The sequence below is a fragment of the Callithrix jacchus genome, chromosome 9 (genome assembly GCF_049354715.1).
Source record: "Callithrix jacchus isolate 240 chromosome 9, calJac240_pri, whole genome shotgun sequence".
Lineage (NCBI taxonomy): Eukaryota > Metazoa > Chordata > Mammalia > Primates > Cebidae > Callithrix > Callithrix jacchus.
The window spans coordinates 2,689,008-2,705,726 of record NC_133510.1 but is presented as its reverse complement, the minus strand read 5'-3'; the positions used below and the strand labels follow the sequence as shown (position 1 = coordinate 2,705,726).

At 36.5% G+C, this 16,719-nt stretch overlaps 2 protein-coding genes across 6 annotated transcripts in view; one reads left to right on the top strand and one right to left on the bottom strand.

Annotated features, from left to right (window-relative positions):
* The window catches only part of LOC118144426 (uncharacterized), an 85,273-nt gene that overhangs the window by 32,595 nt on the left and 35,959 nt on the right, over positions 1-16,719 (bottom strand). The window lies entirely within an intron of this gene.
* The window catches only part of SLCO1C1 (solute carrier organic anion transporter family member 1C1), a 55,345-nt gene that overhangs the window by 16,846 nt on the left and 21,780 nt on the right, over positions 1-16,719 (top strand). For all 5 annotated transcript variants that reach the window (XM_078338218.1, XM_009003232.5, XM_054237920.2 and 2 more), the window contains 4 exons: positions 2,111-2,257; positions 4,046-4,144; positions 8,502-8,744; positions 9,764-9,928. In XM_078338218.1, coding sequence (XP_078194344.1) covers positions 2,111-2,257; positions 4,046-4,144; positions 8,502-8,744; positions 9,764-9,928 — 654 coding nt within the window. The remainder of the gene's footprint in view (positions 1-2,110; positions 2,258-4,045; positions 4,145-8,501; positions 8,745-9,763; positions 9,929-16,719) is intronic.

Below are 16,719 nucleotides of genomic sequence, written 5' to 3'. Positions count from 1 at the left end.
ATTGGTCCAAATCTCTTATCTATTCCACAAGACCTTTGCACTCCCCTAATATTCTCATTAGTACTTTCTGTTGAGATGCCTTTTTTTTCTGGGCAATGAACACTGGATGTCTGAATGAAGGGAGGGGCCAAAGGATTAAAAACATGGAAATGTGAGAGGGGAAGGAAGGTGAGAGCACAGAAATGTAAAAAGTTTACCCTCTCCTGCTGAATCAAAGAAGGAACATATTTTAGACAAGGAGAACGTGAAAGGAGGTAATAGATGTGTTTGGGAGGATGCATTCAAATCACAGGGCAAGAACGGGCAGCCTTGTTTATGTGAAAATATCACGGATCATAAATGTGATTTAGGTTCACACAAGGAAGCAGGGAGCTGACAGAAGAGCCTGCAGTTTCATCTGTATACAATATACAGTCAGGGAAGGTGTTTTGTTTTGCAAGAGACAACAAGTTAGGAAATATTTAATCCAGTAATGTTCAAAGGTGAAACGTAAAACACAGGGCTTAGAGTCAGTAATTAAACTGTTTTTAATAAAGGGACAAGTTAGCGGCAGATATAGAGAACCACTCACAACTCAAATATTTTCTTTCCTTCAAGTGAGGTCCTCCTCCCTTAAAGTTTGTTTTCGTAGACATAGTAGACACAAGGCTCACCCGTAAGTTAATGACAAGGATCTTCCCAAAAGTGCTCCCCATACAATCCTCATCGCCCCTACAACATCTAGAGCAGAGCTGTCCACAGCACGTTGTGTGATGATGAGAATGTCTTCTATCTTTGCTGTCCAATACAGTAGCATTTAGCTGCAGCGACTACTGGGTATTTCAAGTATGGCTAGTGTGACAGAAAAACGGAATTTTATTTAATTTCGATTTTAATAGCACACGTGGCTTATGGTTCCTGTATTAAAAAGCACCGTCCTAAGGTGTCTACACTCCTCTACTACAAGACTCTCCTACCAACAAGCTTCTGAGAATTACACAATTGCTAGGGCTAGGATGCACATTAGAGTTGATTTTTAGAAAAGGAATTCAAATTATATTTTTGGAAGCAGAACAGAAATTCAGAGAAGACAAATGAAAATTCCATGGTCACTTGAGCTTTTCTGAAAGAGGCAGAGTCAGACAGAATCCAAATGAGGGCAAAGTAGTCTTCACTGCTAGGCCGTTTGATTCAATTGCTCAAAGGTATTCACCTTCATTCTTCACATAATCTATTTTTCACAATCAAAAATTAGGAGTTATTAACAAGTGAAAATAACTCCTACCTCACAGGCAAATTCAATTAAAAAACTCCTGCAAACCACGTAGTTCAGCACGTGACAGAGAAAGAACGTTCAGGAGTGATGATTACTGGAGGTTAACATTATCAATCTTATTAAATCAGCTAAACCTTCAAAGCCGTATTTCATTTATGACATGAGGGCAATTATCCTACTGCTCATGATCATATTAAGACACAAATTTTACGAAAGCATTTAAAAACTGTTATCCTTGAATTTCACGCTAAAAATGCTGTCAAAAGCTATCTTTTTGTTGGAATAACCATACTGCTAAAGTATAGGGATTTATAATGTTTAAGTAAATTTGTTTCCAGAGTCCTAAAAAATGGTTATTCACTAACAAACAAATATAAAAGTAGGTAATACTGCCCAATGTTGGAGTATCAACTGTATAAAAATTTGAATTTAAGATAAAACTGGGTCAACAATAAGATTACTTGTGATTTCTGCTGAAAAACAGAACTAAAAATTAAAGTGAGAAAGACTTTGTTCAAAATTTTCTGTTTTGCCACAGATAGATATTGAACGTCATTGCAGTGTGGGAACTCAAACAGCTCAGGGCAGGAATGAAATAAGAAAAAGAGAGAAAATATAAAGTGAAGGCAGCAGGAGCAAGAAGCACTGGAGTTTCCTGGTGAAGTCTCTCAGGGATTTACTCTGCCTAAAAGCTTGAAGATATAAAACGTTTTTTCAAACTTGACCAAACTCCCATTAAATTATGACTATTGCACAAACTTCTGCATTCTAGTTCTGATTAAGATACATTGTAGAAATACAGAATAAATACTTTTACAGTGATCTGTTTTCAATCCTCTTTGCCTTTTTTTCAAGAATGTGAAGTTGACACTAGCTCTTCCATGTGGATTTATGTTTTCCTGGGAAATCTTCTTCGTGGAATAGGAGAAACTCCCATTCAGCCTCTGGGCATTGCCTACCTGGATGATTTTGCCAGTGAAGACAATGCAGCTTTCTATATTGGTAATATTGGAATATTGCTTCACTCATCTTTTTGGGAAGCAGGGTGTCTAGTTTTCTGAATTATATTCTATGTTAAATTAAATGTGGAAGCTTTTAATACTTGTATCCAACTCCTCTATTTAGCTCACACATCTCTGAAGAGCGCACTTAAGATTTGGATGACAAAGACAACACAGTTAGAGGGGTCTATTGCATTAGAAGAGAAACATCAGATTAAAAGAAAGTAACTGCCATGACGTCTGAGCTTGTAAAAGTAACTTCACAGGCTTCAGACTTCATAGGTTCCTTTTAGTGGGTTACCTCTACTACTAAAGCATTTAGGCATTTTAGTTTATTTGAAACTTTGTTTCTTGAGCTTTAGAAACTGCTTTCCATTTTATAAGCCCTGATTAATTAAAGCTATGAGGGACAGGCAACAAAAAATCTTGAGATCTCAAAAGCAGGTGAAAATGGGTAAAGAAAAGTAGAAAAAAACAGAAGTAAGGCCTGAGGCTACCTCATCTCTGGAACACATTCTAGGAAGTAGACCAGCAGCTAAAATCTCAAATACCAAAATAATATAGCAAAGGCAAACTCCTAAGGTAAGATGCATCTAAACAGCATTTATTGGGTTTCTCTCATGTCCTGATATTAAGCTAGTAACACATCAGTCTCTCCTTCTTTAATTGTTATTTTACCCTTTCCTGTGGTGCTGACACACATCAGTCTCCATTTCTTGAAATTCTGATCTTTTAAAGGCCTCACCTTCAGGGACAGAGAGGCAAGATTTAAATTCATTGAGGGGTGCTAGAGTGTAATCTTGAGGGGTCCACTGTATAATCTTGCATTGGCTATGCTCTGCAGGGCTCCAGAGGGTACTGGATACACCTGAATGGGCTATAGGTAAGATCACAGCTCTTACTCTAACAGAAAACTCCAGTGTAAATCAGGAACTGCACCTACCACAAACACTTCATCAGCTGTTCTAGGAAATAACTCTGGAGACTGGAGGAAAGGTCACAGCCAGGAGAAGCATACAGGTATATAGGTGTCCCCTTCTTCTCTAGGAGCCAGAACGTGTTCTCTTTCCCCTCTATTACAAAAAGTATCTGGTAACTGCTGTTTCTTCTTCCAATTAACTTAATCTCCCATGAATACGTGTGTCTTAAGCCTTGTGGTGAAACGAAAGACAGATTAGAGATATTTGGAAGGAAGAACTGTGTCCTTTAGGCCATCTGTTTCACCTTCCTGTGAAGCTTGACCTGAATGGTCAAGAGGGTCCCAGAGAGCACTTTTCCTGCTCCAAAACCTAGCACCTTTGCCAACTGCATCTGGAGATCTGCATAGGCCCTGTTCTCACTAGTGATCCCACAGAACCTCGGAATGAATGGATGCACTTTTTACTAAAGTGGAAAAATCCATATGAATGTCAGGACAAGTCTTACACTTAACTGACTGTAAAACATTTTTGACAGACTATCAAAATTAATACAATTCCAATTTTTGTCAATGGACAATCTAATCCTAGGAAATATGGTTTGCTCCATTTTGGAAAATTAACTTCCTCAGAGTATTAATGTTATTTTCTTACTAAGACATAATTAATGCCTTAAATGTGTTGCTTCTTCTCCCAAAGCAGTGAAGGACTTATTTCCTGATTCAATGTGGTTTTAAAATTAACTAAACACATACAAATGAGTTCAAACATTTTGGGCTGCTAACTGGATCTCACATTTCTTGTTTAAAATTTTACTAATTTATCAAAGTAAAGAAATGACAGCTTTTTCCCCTTTTCTTTCCTTGGTGCAGGGTGTGTGCAGACGGTTGCAATTATAGGACCAATCTTTGGTTTCCTGTTAGGCTCATTATGTGCCAAACTATATGTTGACATTGGCTTTGTAAACCTAGGTAAGGGAGTTTTTTTATTTATTCATTTATTTTAGTTACTGTAACATTTTTAATGAGAACAGTGTGGAAATTATCAAATTGCCTTTTTATAAAGTGACAGAGTAGTAATCTTTCATAAAATGAAAATGTCAATCATGCATATTAATAAATGAAATATGAAAAACCTTAATGAATAGAACTGGATGACCAGCGGTTTGTTACTAAGATGTATCCTTTTTCACTATAATTTGTCAGGTTAAATGCATTCCAGCATAGTTAAGACTGAAAACTGTAGCTACTTGTTGGCTCTTGTTGGCTTCAGGTGTGTCAACATTTATTACAGTTACATCAATTGATAATGTATTTGGGGACCTGACAGAAAGGCCAAGGATTAAACGTCCACTGGCATCCAAACAGCCCTTCCTTTTTGTTACTCTACAAGTCATTTTTAGGTGTAAGTATGTTATAGTATATTATCGAGCAAGACTGGCTTTCCTTCTGGGATACTGCAAATAAATGGCAGAGAGGACACTGATCTTTCCATAGCTATTAATTTGTTTCTATCTCTGTGAGACACACCTAGAAATAGATGGCATTTGTCGGTACATTTTTTTAAAGAATTCCAAGAGATCATTTACAAACTAAACAAGTTTCACTTAAAAAACAAACGTGGAATTACATTTTGAAGTCTGCCTGTTAAAACAGAAAGCAAAATTCTTGCATTTAAATCAAATAAATAATAAGGCAAGCTTCAAAAATGTTATTTATTCATTCATTAGTTCCTGTCCAATTATTTTGCATTTACTTTATGCCAGGTGCTATTCTGTAGCTCTGAACAAATCAGTTGAGTTCCTTGACTTCGTGAAGTTTAAAATCCACTCATGGATTTTAAAGACAAGAAACTATAGATGTTATGAGCAGTGCAGAGGAAAATTGTTAAGGGAAGCAACTGACATGCGATGATAAACTAGAAAAGCATTTTACCCAGTCTAACGCGGCGGCAGTTGAGCCTGCTTGTCAAGGGACGCGTGTTTATTCTGTTCTCACAGAGTGTATGGTGGAATATAGTAAATGTTTATAAAGTTCTTACACAGGAAGAAAACAACACCCACTTGGTTTAATTAAAAAAAACTGTCAACATTTACTTTTTGGTCAAATGAGAGATTATGTCAAAAACAAAGATTTCATGATGAATAAGATACTAAAATTTTGCTCTACAAATCTTGCTTCGTATCTTCAGTAGCTCTGAAATATTATTAACCACTGCTTAATAAAAAATATTCTGCTGATTTGAATGAGTCTCAAATTTACTATCATAATGAGAGTTTTTCACGAGGTTTGGACCGGAGGGTCCAGGGCATAACTCTTCAAGTAAAATCTCATACAGACATTCAATATGTAAATCAAATAGAAGTGGTGCTGATACAGAGAAGCTGCCACATGAGGTTCTGACCCTTAAAAATTCTCCCTCATGTGTTGTCTTCCTCCTAGCAAGGTCTTTCTGCAGAACCTCAGAGCACAGTTTAAAAATCATGAAAGCCTTTAGACTCTGTATTTTTAATCTAAGCGCTCTTTCCTTCCATAACAAAGATAATACAGACCTAGATGGTTTTATTGTGCTTTACTTTATTGCATTTTGCAGTTATTATATATTTTTAAAATTTAAGCTGTGTGGCAACCGTGTGTTTATAGGCACCATTTTTTCCAACAGCATGCGTTCACTTTGTGTCTTCGTGTCACATTTTGGTAATTCTCCTAATACCGCAAGTTTTTAAACATTATTATTATACCCATTATGGAGATCGGTGATATGTGATATTGGATGTTACTATTGGAATGGTTTTGGGGCACCACAACTGTGCCCATATAAGATGGTAAATTGAATGAATGAACCTTGTATGTGTTTCGACTGCTCCACTGGCCATTCCCCTGTCTCTCTTTTCGGATTTCCCGATTCCTGAGACACAATAATATTGAAATAAGGCCCATTAGTAACCCTACAATGGCCTTTAGGTGTTCAAGTGAAAGGAAGAGTCACACATCTCTGAGTTTAAATCAAAAGCTAAAAGGCCGGGCGCGGTGGCTCAAGTCTGTAATCCCAGCACTTTGGGAGGCCAAAGCGGGTGGATCACGAGGTCAAGAGATCGAGACCATCCCGGTCAACATGGTGAAACCCCGTCTCTACTAAAAATAAAAAAAAAATTAGCTGAGCATGGTGGCGCGTGCCTGTAATCCCAGCTACTCAGGAGGCTGAGGCAGGAGAATTGCCTGAACCCAGGAGGCGGAGGTTGCAGTGAGCCGAGATCGCGCCATGGCACTCCAGCCTGGGTAACAAGAGCAAAACTCCGTCTCAAAAAAAAAAAAAAAAAAAATCCAAAATCTAAAAAAGATTAGGCTTAGTGAAGAAGGCATTTGAAGGGCAAGACAAGCGAAAATGGAGGCCTCTCAGCAGTTGCCCACGTTGTGAATGTAAAAGAGAAATTCTGGCAGGAAATTATAAAAGTGCTACTCTAGTAAACACAAGAAAGATAAGAAAGTGAAATAGCCTTATTGAAATAAAAGTTTCAGTAGTCAGAAGAGAAGATTAAAGCAGCCACAATATTCACATAAGCCAAAACCTAATTCAGAACAAGACCCTGACCCCCGAGAGAGATGAGGAAGCTGCCGAAGAAAAGTTTGAAGCTGGTAGAAATAGGTTTATAAGGTTCTAGGAAAGAAGCTGTCTCTGTAACACAGAAGTGCAAGGCGAAGCAGCAAGTGCTGGTGGAGAAGCAGCAAGTTATCCAGAATATTGAACTAGGATCATGAAGAAAGTGGCTCTGCTAAACCCCAGATTTTCCTAGTAGATCAAACAGCCTTCCCCTGGAAGATGCCATCTAGGACTTCCACAGCCATGGAGGAGAAGTAAATCCTGACTTTCAAGCTTCAAAGGACAGGCTGATTCTCTTGTTAGGGGTTAAGGCAGCTGGTGACATTAAGCTGAAGCCAATGCTCATTGAACATTCTGCAATTCCTGCAAACGGACTCTTCCTGTGCTCCATCAACAGAACAATGACAATGTGCTGAATGACAGCACATCTTTTTGTAGCATGGTTTACTAAATATTTGAAGCCCAGGGTTGAGACCTAATGCTCAGAAAAAGAAAGATTCCTTTCAAAATACGACTGCTCATTGACAATGCACCTAGTCACTCAAGAGCTTTGATGAAGATGTACAAAGAGGTAAGTGCTCATGCCTGCTAACATACCATCCGTTTTGTACCCCATGAATCAAAGAGTGATTCTGACTTTCAAGTCTTATTATTTAAGAAACGTATTTCATAAAGCTAGAGCTACAATCAATAATGATTTCTAATGAATCTAGACAAAGTAAATTTAAAACCTTCGGGTAAGGATTGACCATTTTAGATGCCATTAAGAGCATTTGTAATTCATGGGAGGTCAAAATCCACATTAGCAAGAGTATGAAACAAGTTCATTTCAACCCTCCTGGATGACTGCGGTGTGAAACACTTCGGTGGAGAAGGAGAGTGCATATATGGTAGAAATAGCAAGACAACTGTAATTAGAAATGAAGCTTGAAGATGTGAGTGGACTGCTGGACATCTCACGATAAAGCCTGAACGGATGAGTTGCTTCTTGTGGATGAGCAAAGTGAATAAATGATTTCTTGAGATGGAATCTACTCCTGATGAAGATGCCGTGAACATTACTAAAATGACAACAAAAGATTTGGAAATTACATAAACTTAGTTGATAAAGCAGTGGCAGAGTTTCAGAGGATTGATTCCAGTTTTGAAAGAAGTAAGTTTTATTGTGGGTAAAATGCTACTGAACAGCATTGCATACTACAGAGAAAACTTTCACGAAGGAAAGAGTTCATCTATGTATGTGGCAGACCTCATCACGTTTTTTAATGTTCATATATTGCCATGGCCATGTCAACCTCCAACAACCACCGCCCTGATTAGTAGGCAGCCATCAACATTGATACGAGACCCTGCAGCAGCAAAAAGATCAGGTGAAGATTCACTGAAGGCTCAGGTGATCATTAGCATTTTTTAGCAATAACATTTTTTAACTTAAGGTATTTACCTTTTGCAGATATAATGCTATTACATACTTAATAGCCTACAGTGCAGTTAAACAAAACTTTTGTATGCCCTGGCTAACAAAAACATTCATGTGACTCTCTTTCTTGTGCAATTCACTTCTCCCAGGTATGCCTGTGATAACATCCAGCTCAAAACAAAACGCAGATGAATTACTAGGTATTTTCATGATGTTGTAGAGCTATGCAAGAATACTTTTTTAGGTAGGTTATTTCAACATATTCGCTCTGCTGCTTGTATTGCTTAGCCACCACCTCTGTCTTTCAGATCATGTAACCATCACCCCAAAAGATCCCCAATGGGTCGGAGCCTGGTGGCTTGGCTATCTAATAGCCGGAACCCTAAGTCTTCTTGCAGCTGTGCCTTTCTGGTATTTGCCAAAGAGTTTACCAAGACCCCTCAGTAGAGAGGATTCTGATTCTTCTGAGAAATCCAAGTTTATTACAGATGATCACACAGACTACCAAACACCCCAGGGAGAAAATGCAAAATTAATGGAAATGGCAAGAGGTAAGTCAAATTCTTGACTTTGAAGCATTTCTATTTTTCCTGTTGGGACATTAGGAGATTCATAAATTATATCCCTTCATGTATTAAAAAAATTGAGAAACCATATCAGAAGCAAAAATGGAAACTGATGTCAGCTTTATTACTGAACAACTGATTGCAGCATGCTACCAAAGGCTCCACAGCCTTTCCTGCTGATGTCTCCATCCTCCCACACCCCAGCAGTTTAGATCCTACAGCTGTCTCCACCCAGGATTGCTGCTCCGTGTACTCTGTGTATACAGAAAATAAAAGGCTTAATCTTCGGGGCTGGTGGCCTTTCAACAGATAAGAGCTATTCATTTGAGAGATGTGTATCAATGCACGTCTCTCACCAATGAATGAAGGAGTACTTGTTCCGCAGGCAAAAAGTCAGTGTTCTAATGAATCCCCTTTGTGGAAATCAACAGCCACTCATGATATTGGTCCCCCTCTTTTTGTCCCCTCAAGAAATATTTACATTTATAGAAATTCTTCACATGTCTAATTGGTAGGCTACATAATAGAACAAAGGGAGAAGACCAACGCTCATTTCTAACACTTATGTTCATATGTTAAATGGAGATAACTGTCACATTTCTTTCCCACTGACCACAAGTTAAGTTTGAGGAATAGCGACAAGAAAAGTGAAGGTCGTTATCTCCTGCCTGTGGCTCTGAGACGGTGGGTGAGGGAGCATTCTCATCCTTTTTGTCTCTTGCGCATATCAGCTAGAGGAATCTATTCTTGTCCGACTTTTACCTTTAATATAATGTATACTGCATGTCTGTAGCAATGGGTGCCTATGTCTGGATTTGAAGGTGGCCAGATCGCAGGCTTGATGCATGCCAGTGGCTTACTATACATAGTGTGTGTGTACACCACACTGTGACCACTCCCAAACTCCGTGACAATGGGCCCAGCCCTGTAAGTCCTGCTGACACAGCGCTGCTTCTGCCATGCATGACACCAACTTTAATTACTCTATGTTATTTTTGTCATAGATTTTCTTCCGTCACTGAGGAATCTCTTTGGAAATCCAGTGTACTTCCTATATGTATGTACAAGCACCGTTCAGTTCAACTCTCTGTTCGGCATGGTGACATACAAACCGAAGTACATTGAGCAGCAGTATGGGCAGTCATCCTCCAAAGCCAACTTCGTGATCGGTATGCTCGCCTGCCTCTCCTGCTTTCTCACAGGGACCCTCTTAGATGTATCTGGTTAACCCAGGAATCTTAGAGAAGATCGTTCCAAGATTTAGGCGATTTATGACATTTCAGATAAACTCAAAAAATAGCAAGAATTTTGTACTAAGAATTATTCACATCTGTGGATAAGGAACCCAGAGAGCAAGTAGCTCTTGAAGTGATATCATAGAGATCAAACATGCATTTTATGAGGAGTTAGTTAATAATACTGCATATTTGTCTTCTAAGTACAGCCAAATCCTCAAAACAGTGGCCATTTTACATGAACAGTTTCTAAGACTATATGAAACGGACAACGAGGCAGGCTAAAAGATATTCACACAAAACAAAACTTGTATTTTTGCAGAGTTAAAAAAACTTTTCTGACTCCTGGCAACTGGGTTAGTTCAAAGGGTTGTGTTTCTAGCACAGCAACACAGTCAATAATAAAAAAGAAAAGTATGAAGAAACAAAAGAAGATAAATCAGATCCTACAAATACGTGAACATCACCCTGGAAGTAATTAGATATTTTAAAAATCTAGATTCGTTTTAGTCCATGAGGATGTCATTTAATGTTACTGTTTCAAGGCATAAAATATTTTGTTTCTTGGGGCATATTCCTTTGTGATGACAGACTCCAGTAGTATAAAATCATTTCCTTTTGGTACTTTCAAAATCACTCTATATTTCAACCTCTGAAAGAGACCTGGAGGGAGAAAAAACCAGCCAAATGTATTGTAAGAGATATAAGTTTTCCATGGTAATCTTGAGTAATGGGCACATGGCAGATGCTAATATAACTGACTCTTATTTTAAAATATTTTTCTCCAAAATTCTTGATGTTAAGGTTCATTACTGAATATTTTTACTTTTAACATCAATTGGTTCAAATTAATTTTATTACTTATTGACTGACCTAATGAAATACTTTGTGGCTTTTTTCCCAACACCACATGCATGTTAATCAATGCTTTACACTGATTTTAAGATGAACAGACGAGGATCTACAGTTTAAGACAAACCTTTTATTTGCATTTTTATGTGTATATTGAAATATAACTTATCCACAGTTAAGGCTACAGACCTTAAACAGTTCAGATGGATACATTTTGGTGTGTGTGTGTGTGTGTGTGTGTGTGTGTGTGTGTCACATCCAGCATTCAGAACATACAGTATGTTTTAGTTCCCCAGAAAACGCGCCTAAATCTCCTGACAGTCAATATTTTTCCCCAAAGCCAATAACTGTCCTAAACTATATAATCATAGACCAGTCCTGCCTGTTTTTGAACTTCATATACATTAGATAGTATATTATATACTCTTTTGTGTCTAGCTGATCTCAACCGAAGTGAAATCTATGAGATTATTTCATGTCGTGAAATATTCTTTTTCATGCTATGTAATATCCTATTACATAAATATATCACAACTTATTTTATTGTTGATAGACATTTGTGTTGTTTTCTGCTTTTAACTAATATATTTATAATACTATAATATATAATACATAATATATTATAAATAACATACAATTTTCTATATTATAAAAATAGTAATTATAAATACAATTATTTATAATAGTATTATATTATTAAATTAAAATATATAATGTCTATTATACTATATTATAAAATATTTTTAAAATATATATTAATATGAATGATACATATTATACACTGTATATATATTATATAGTAATAAATTATACATTGTATATAATATACAATAAATTATATACAATTATATATAGTACATATATAATAAATTACATAAATATAATTATGCAACATGTATATAACCATTATATAATATATAAAATATTTATAATTATTTTTATAATGAAGGCAGTAAACAACACAAACAAGAATATTATGTATTTTAATACATGTTAATATATATTATCTATATATATTATTATAGCATATTACAGTACATAATATATTATATGCTATATTAAAATTTATAATATATAGTATGTATGATATAGTACTACTATAATATAGTAATTATGGTATTATATATACTATATAATAATGCTATTATAAATAACATCATAATTTTTTATGATAGTTAAAAGCAGAAAACAACATTCCACATGTACATTGGTGAGCCATTTTACTCATGTTTCATGGCTATACTCTGGAGTGCAATTGCTAAGTCATAGGGAGAACATGTGTTTAAGTAGAGTGGTTATTGCCAAAACACAAGGACGTTGTGCAAATTCATACTTCTATTAGAAACGTTAAGAGCATTCCAGTTGCCCCACATCCTTGTCAACACTTGGACTTGTCAGTTCTTTTCATTGTAACCATTCTTATGGGGTGTGCTTGTGGTATTTCACGGTGGTTTAATTTGCATTTACCTAAAACTCAGGTTTTCAAAGTTTCTGACATGTCATGGCCTACAGATAATTTAAATACTGTTGTGGGAGATAAGTAATAGTATCTAACAATTTCACATCATTACAGCTAGGATTGTTCCTGAGATCATCTTGGTTTCACATTAGTAAGTAAGGGGTGCAGACAACTAAGGGTAAGTGGGCAAATTATTCAATTTCCCCTCACCCTTATTTTGATTATTTGTATGATGGTGAAAATAAATATATCACTAGGTTGAAATAAAGATGAAAGAATACAGATAAAATGCATAGTAAATGCATATATCGTCATTCAATAAATATTATTTTCTCTCTTTTCTTCTTCTATTCAACCTGTCTCTTTTTTTCTTCATTTAACTTGTGTTGTGGGATAATGATCTTCCTGCAATAAAATATGAGATGGACACAAAGAAGGCATATTTCCTTTCTGCTCTGAGAGAAGGCATTTGACATGCCATGGAGAGGAGAGTAAACAGAAAATTTCCCAACATTTTCAAGGGCGAAGAGTTACGACAACTTAGTCTTGCTGTATGTGTTTTTGAATGTTAGCCACATTCCTTCTAGAGTTTAGAGATAGCATTTTTCTCATATTTATTACTTCAACTTTGTAGAAAAATATTAAGGGAAAATAAACGACAATAAAATTTAAATTCAAGAACTAGGAAGCATACTGTGAAATGATTTTGATTTCTAAAGTTTGTAGGATTTTAAAAAGAATTTTAATGAAATGTTTGGATAGACAGCTAGATTTTTATTTTTATTTTGTCTCTTATTTATTTTTATTTTTCATCTTTTATTTTGGAATAGTGTGTATGCGTGCAGGGCAGGTTTTTTACACTTTGCATAATGCTGAGGTTTGGAGTATGACTGACTCCATTACCGAGATAGTGAGCATAGCACCCAATAGATAACTTTCTTATCTTTCTCCTCTCCTTCCTTTCCCTCTCTAGTAGTTCCCAGTATCCATTGTTTCCAACTTTGTGTCCACGCGTACCCAATATTCAGCTCCCACTGATAGGTGAGAACACGCAGTATTTGGTTTTCTGAGTTAGTTCACTTAGGGTCATGGCCTCCAGCTCCACCTGCATTTGTGCAAAGGGCATAATTTCATTCTTTCTATGGCTGCATAATATTCCATGGTATATATGTACTACATTTTCTTTATCTAATCCACTGTTGATGGGTGCCAGATTCCATGTTTTTGCTATCATGAATAGTGCTGTGATGAACACATGGGTGTATGCGTCTTTTTTTTTTTTTTGGAGAAGGAATCTCCCTCTTTCACCTAGACTGGAGTGCAGTAGCACAATCTCGGCTGTGACCTCTGCCTCCTGGGTTCAAGCAATTCTCCCACCTCAGCCCCCCAAGTAGTTAGAATTACAGGCGTCCACCACTATTCCCAGCTAATTTTTTTGTATTTTAGTAGAGACATGGTTTCACCATGTTACCCAAGCTGGTCTCAAACTCCTAACCTTGTGATCCACCTTGCTTGGCCTCCCAAAGTGCCTGGATTACAGGTGTGAGCCACTGCACCTGGTCGCATGTGTCCTTTTGATAGAATGATTTATTTTCCTTTGGGTATATACCCACTGATGGGATCGCTAGGTCAAATGGTAGTTTAACTCTTATTTCTTTGAGAAATATCCAAACTGCTCTCCACAATAGCTGGACTGATTTACATTCCCACCAACAGTGTATAAGCAACTCCTTTTCTTCACAGCCTCATCAACGTCTGTTATTTTTTGAGTTTTTAAAAAAAGCCATTGACTGGTGTGAGATAGTTTCTCATTTTTCTTTTCTTTTCTTTTTTTTTTTTTTTTTTTGAGACGAACTTTTGCTGTCATTGTCCAGGCTGGAGTGCAGTGGCATTATCCTGACTCATGGTAACCTCCACCTCCTGGGTTCAAGCAATTCTCCTGCCTCAGCCTCCTGAATAGCTGGGATAACAGGTGACTGCCACCACACCCAGCTAATTTTTGTATTTTTAGTAGATATAGGGGTTCAGCATGTCGGCCAGACTGGTCTTGGACTCCTGACCTCGTGATCCACCTGCCTTGGCCTCCCAAAGTGCTGGGATTACAGGTGTGAGCCACCGTACCCGGCCTCATTGTGGTTTTTAATTGCATTTCTGTGATTATTTATGAAGAGCATTTCTTCATATCTTTGCTGACTGCTTATGTGTTTTGTGAAGTGTCTGTACATGTCCGTTGTTCAGTTTTTAATGGGGTTATACATTATTTCCTTGTTGTTTTGTTTAAGTTCTTTATAGAATCTGGATATTAGATTTTCACCAAATGCATGGTCTGTGAATTTCTCCCATTCTGTAGAATTTCTGTTTACTTCTTGGATGGTTTCTCTTGCTGTGCAGAAGCTCTTTAGTTTAATGAGGTCCCACTTCGATTTTTGTTTCTGTTGCAGTTGCTTTGAGTACATAGACATAAATTCTTTGCCAAGTCTGATATTCATGGGGGTATTTCCTAGGCTTTCTTCAGGGTTTATATAGTTTAAATCTGTAAGTCTCGAATCCATGTTAATTTTTGTATATGATAATAACAAGGGGTCCAGTTTCATTCTTCTGTATATGACTAGCTAGTTATTTCAGTGGCATTTATTGAATACGGAGCCCTTTTTCCATTTCTGTTTTTATCAGCTTTGTTGAAGATAAGATGGTTGTAGATATGTGGTTTCATTTCAATTTAAGCTTCTCCTATCAATATTAAGTTACATACGAATTACCTTATCTTTTCCTTCTCAATACAGAGATTGTAACAATTTAGTTATTTTTCCTTAATTTCTTACAATGCTTTTTATAGACAAGATATATCGACTATCATTTATAACAAAGATTATCATTCTCAATTTATGGAGGTGTTACACAGACAAGAAAAAAATCAGAGAATTATTTAGAGGAAAGTTGCTTATAAAAAACATTTTTATTAATTTTGTTTTGTGAAGGTTCAGGATATAACATGAACATTACTAGGAGAGAAATTCTAAAACATCTTCAAGTACTATTATTATTATAACTCTTTCAACCCAACACATTGGTAGGGAAATCAAAGCTTCTACAGTGTTCTAATTGTGCTGACCATGTCAAACATTTTACACGTCTCTCATACTCCTTTTTACATTGGTACCAAGGAATAAGAGCTTTAATCTGATGAGTGTGCTAAAACAATAATTATATAATAAAGTATAATAAAAACAATAATAAATTAGCACTTAAACATCCCTAAGTTTTTCTGATATTTTGGTAAACATGCATGTTGAATTAAAAAGAAAAGATAGAAAGTAAGTTGAAACAAATTTTAGATACTAGCATAAATTAATATTTCCATTTAGACTACTTAGATGGTAAAAAAATTTTAGATTAGCACATTTTATTGTGTGGGTAAGGCATAAATCAAAGGGTAATTTCCATCTCACTAAATGATTTTAAAATACCTAAAATTTAAGACAAGCCTAGGAGGGAAGAAACACATCTCATATGATGTAAAGGAAATTTGTTAGCAACGTGGCCCACCACGGACAACTTAATAAATCCTATGAAATTTGAAAGGGAGAACCAAGTATATTTGAAATGTACTAATCTTTTTTGGAATAGTGTTATAAATTAGTTATTTTGAAATAGGAGAGTAAGATATCCAGGAGAAGTGCCATAAATTAATGCACTAAGATTTATTCATTTCACACATTTTATAGGAAACCGTTGAAGAAACATGGGATTCAATGGTGAAGACCATTTTTCCTTCAAGGGTTTGGTTGGAGGGTGAGAGATATGAACTGGAAAGACTAGCAGGTAACTGGTAAAGCATCAAGGCTGCTGCCTATGGGCCCCTGCACAAGGAACTCCTGATGAGTGACAAAATGGGGTTCTGATGACCAAGTTGTGAGCCCTGGTGCCAAATGTGTCCCCTGGAAGCCCCATGTGGCTGGTGGAACCTGTGAGAAGGAATCTACTTAGGGGAAACTCAGAGTACTCTGGGAGAACAAACCTAATCTTGGAATCAGGAAGAATTCTCTAGCAGAAGATGATGATAGGTAAATCAAGGGGAAAGAATAGGAAGGTATTAAAAGATGAAAGTGTGGGAAAGAGAGCAGAGGTTTTCATCAGACAAAGCAAATATCTCGTGTAGAATGATCTCGACTCAAGAGAATACATGAAACTTTCTGGAAGTTTCAAGAAAATACCAGCATCCAAAAAGAGGTAAATCAGGAAAGGATATTCTTGACTGTTCACGATTTATACTGAGTGTTTCTAGGGTAATTTATACAGATGTTTCTAGGGTAATTCCATTTCAATTTTCAGGCTCTTTAGGCTGCTAGGAGTGGGGTAAGTTCAGTGCGATTCAACACAGAACATAGCTACAGACAAGGCTACACCTTGTGTT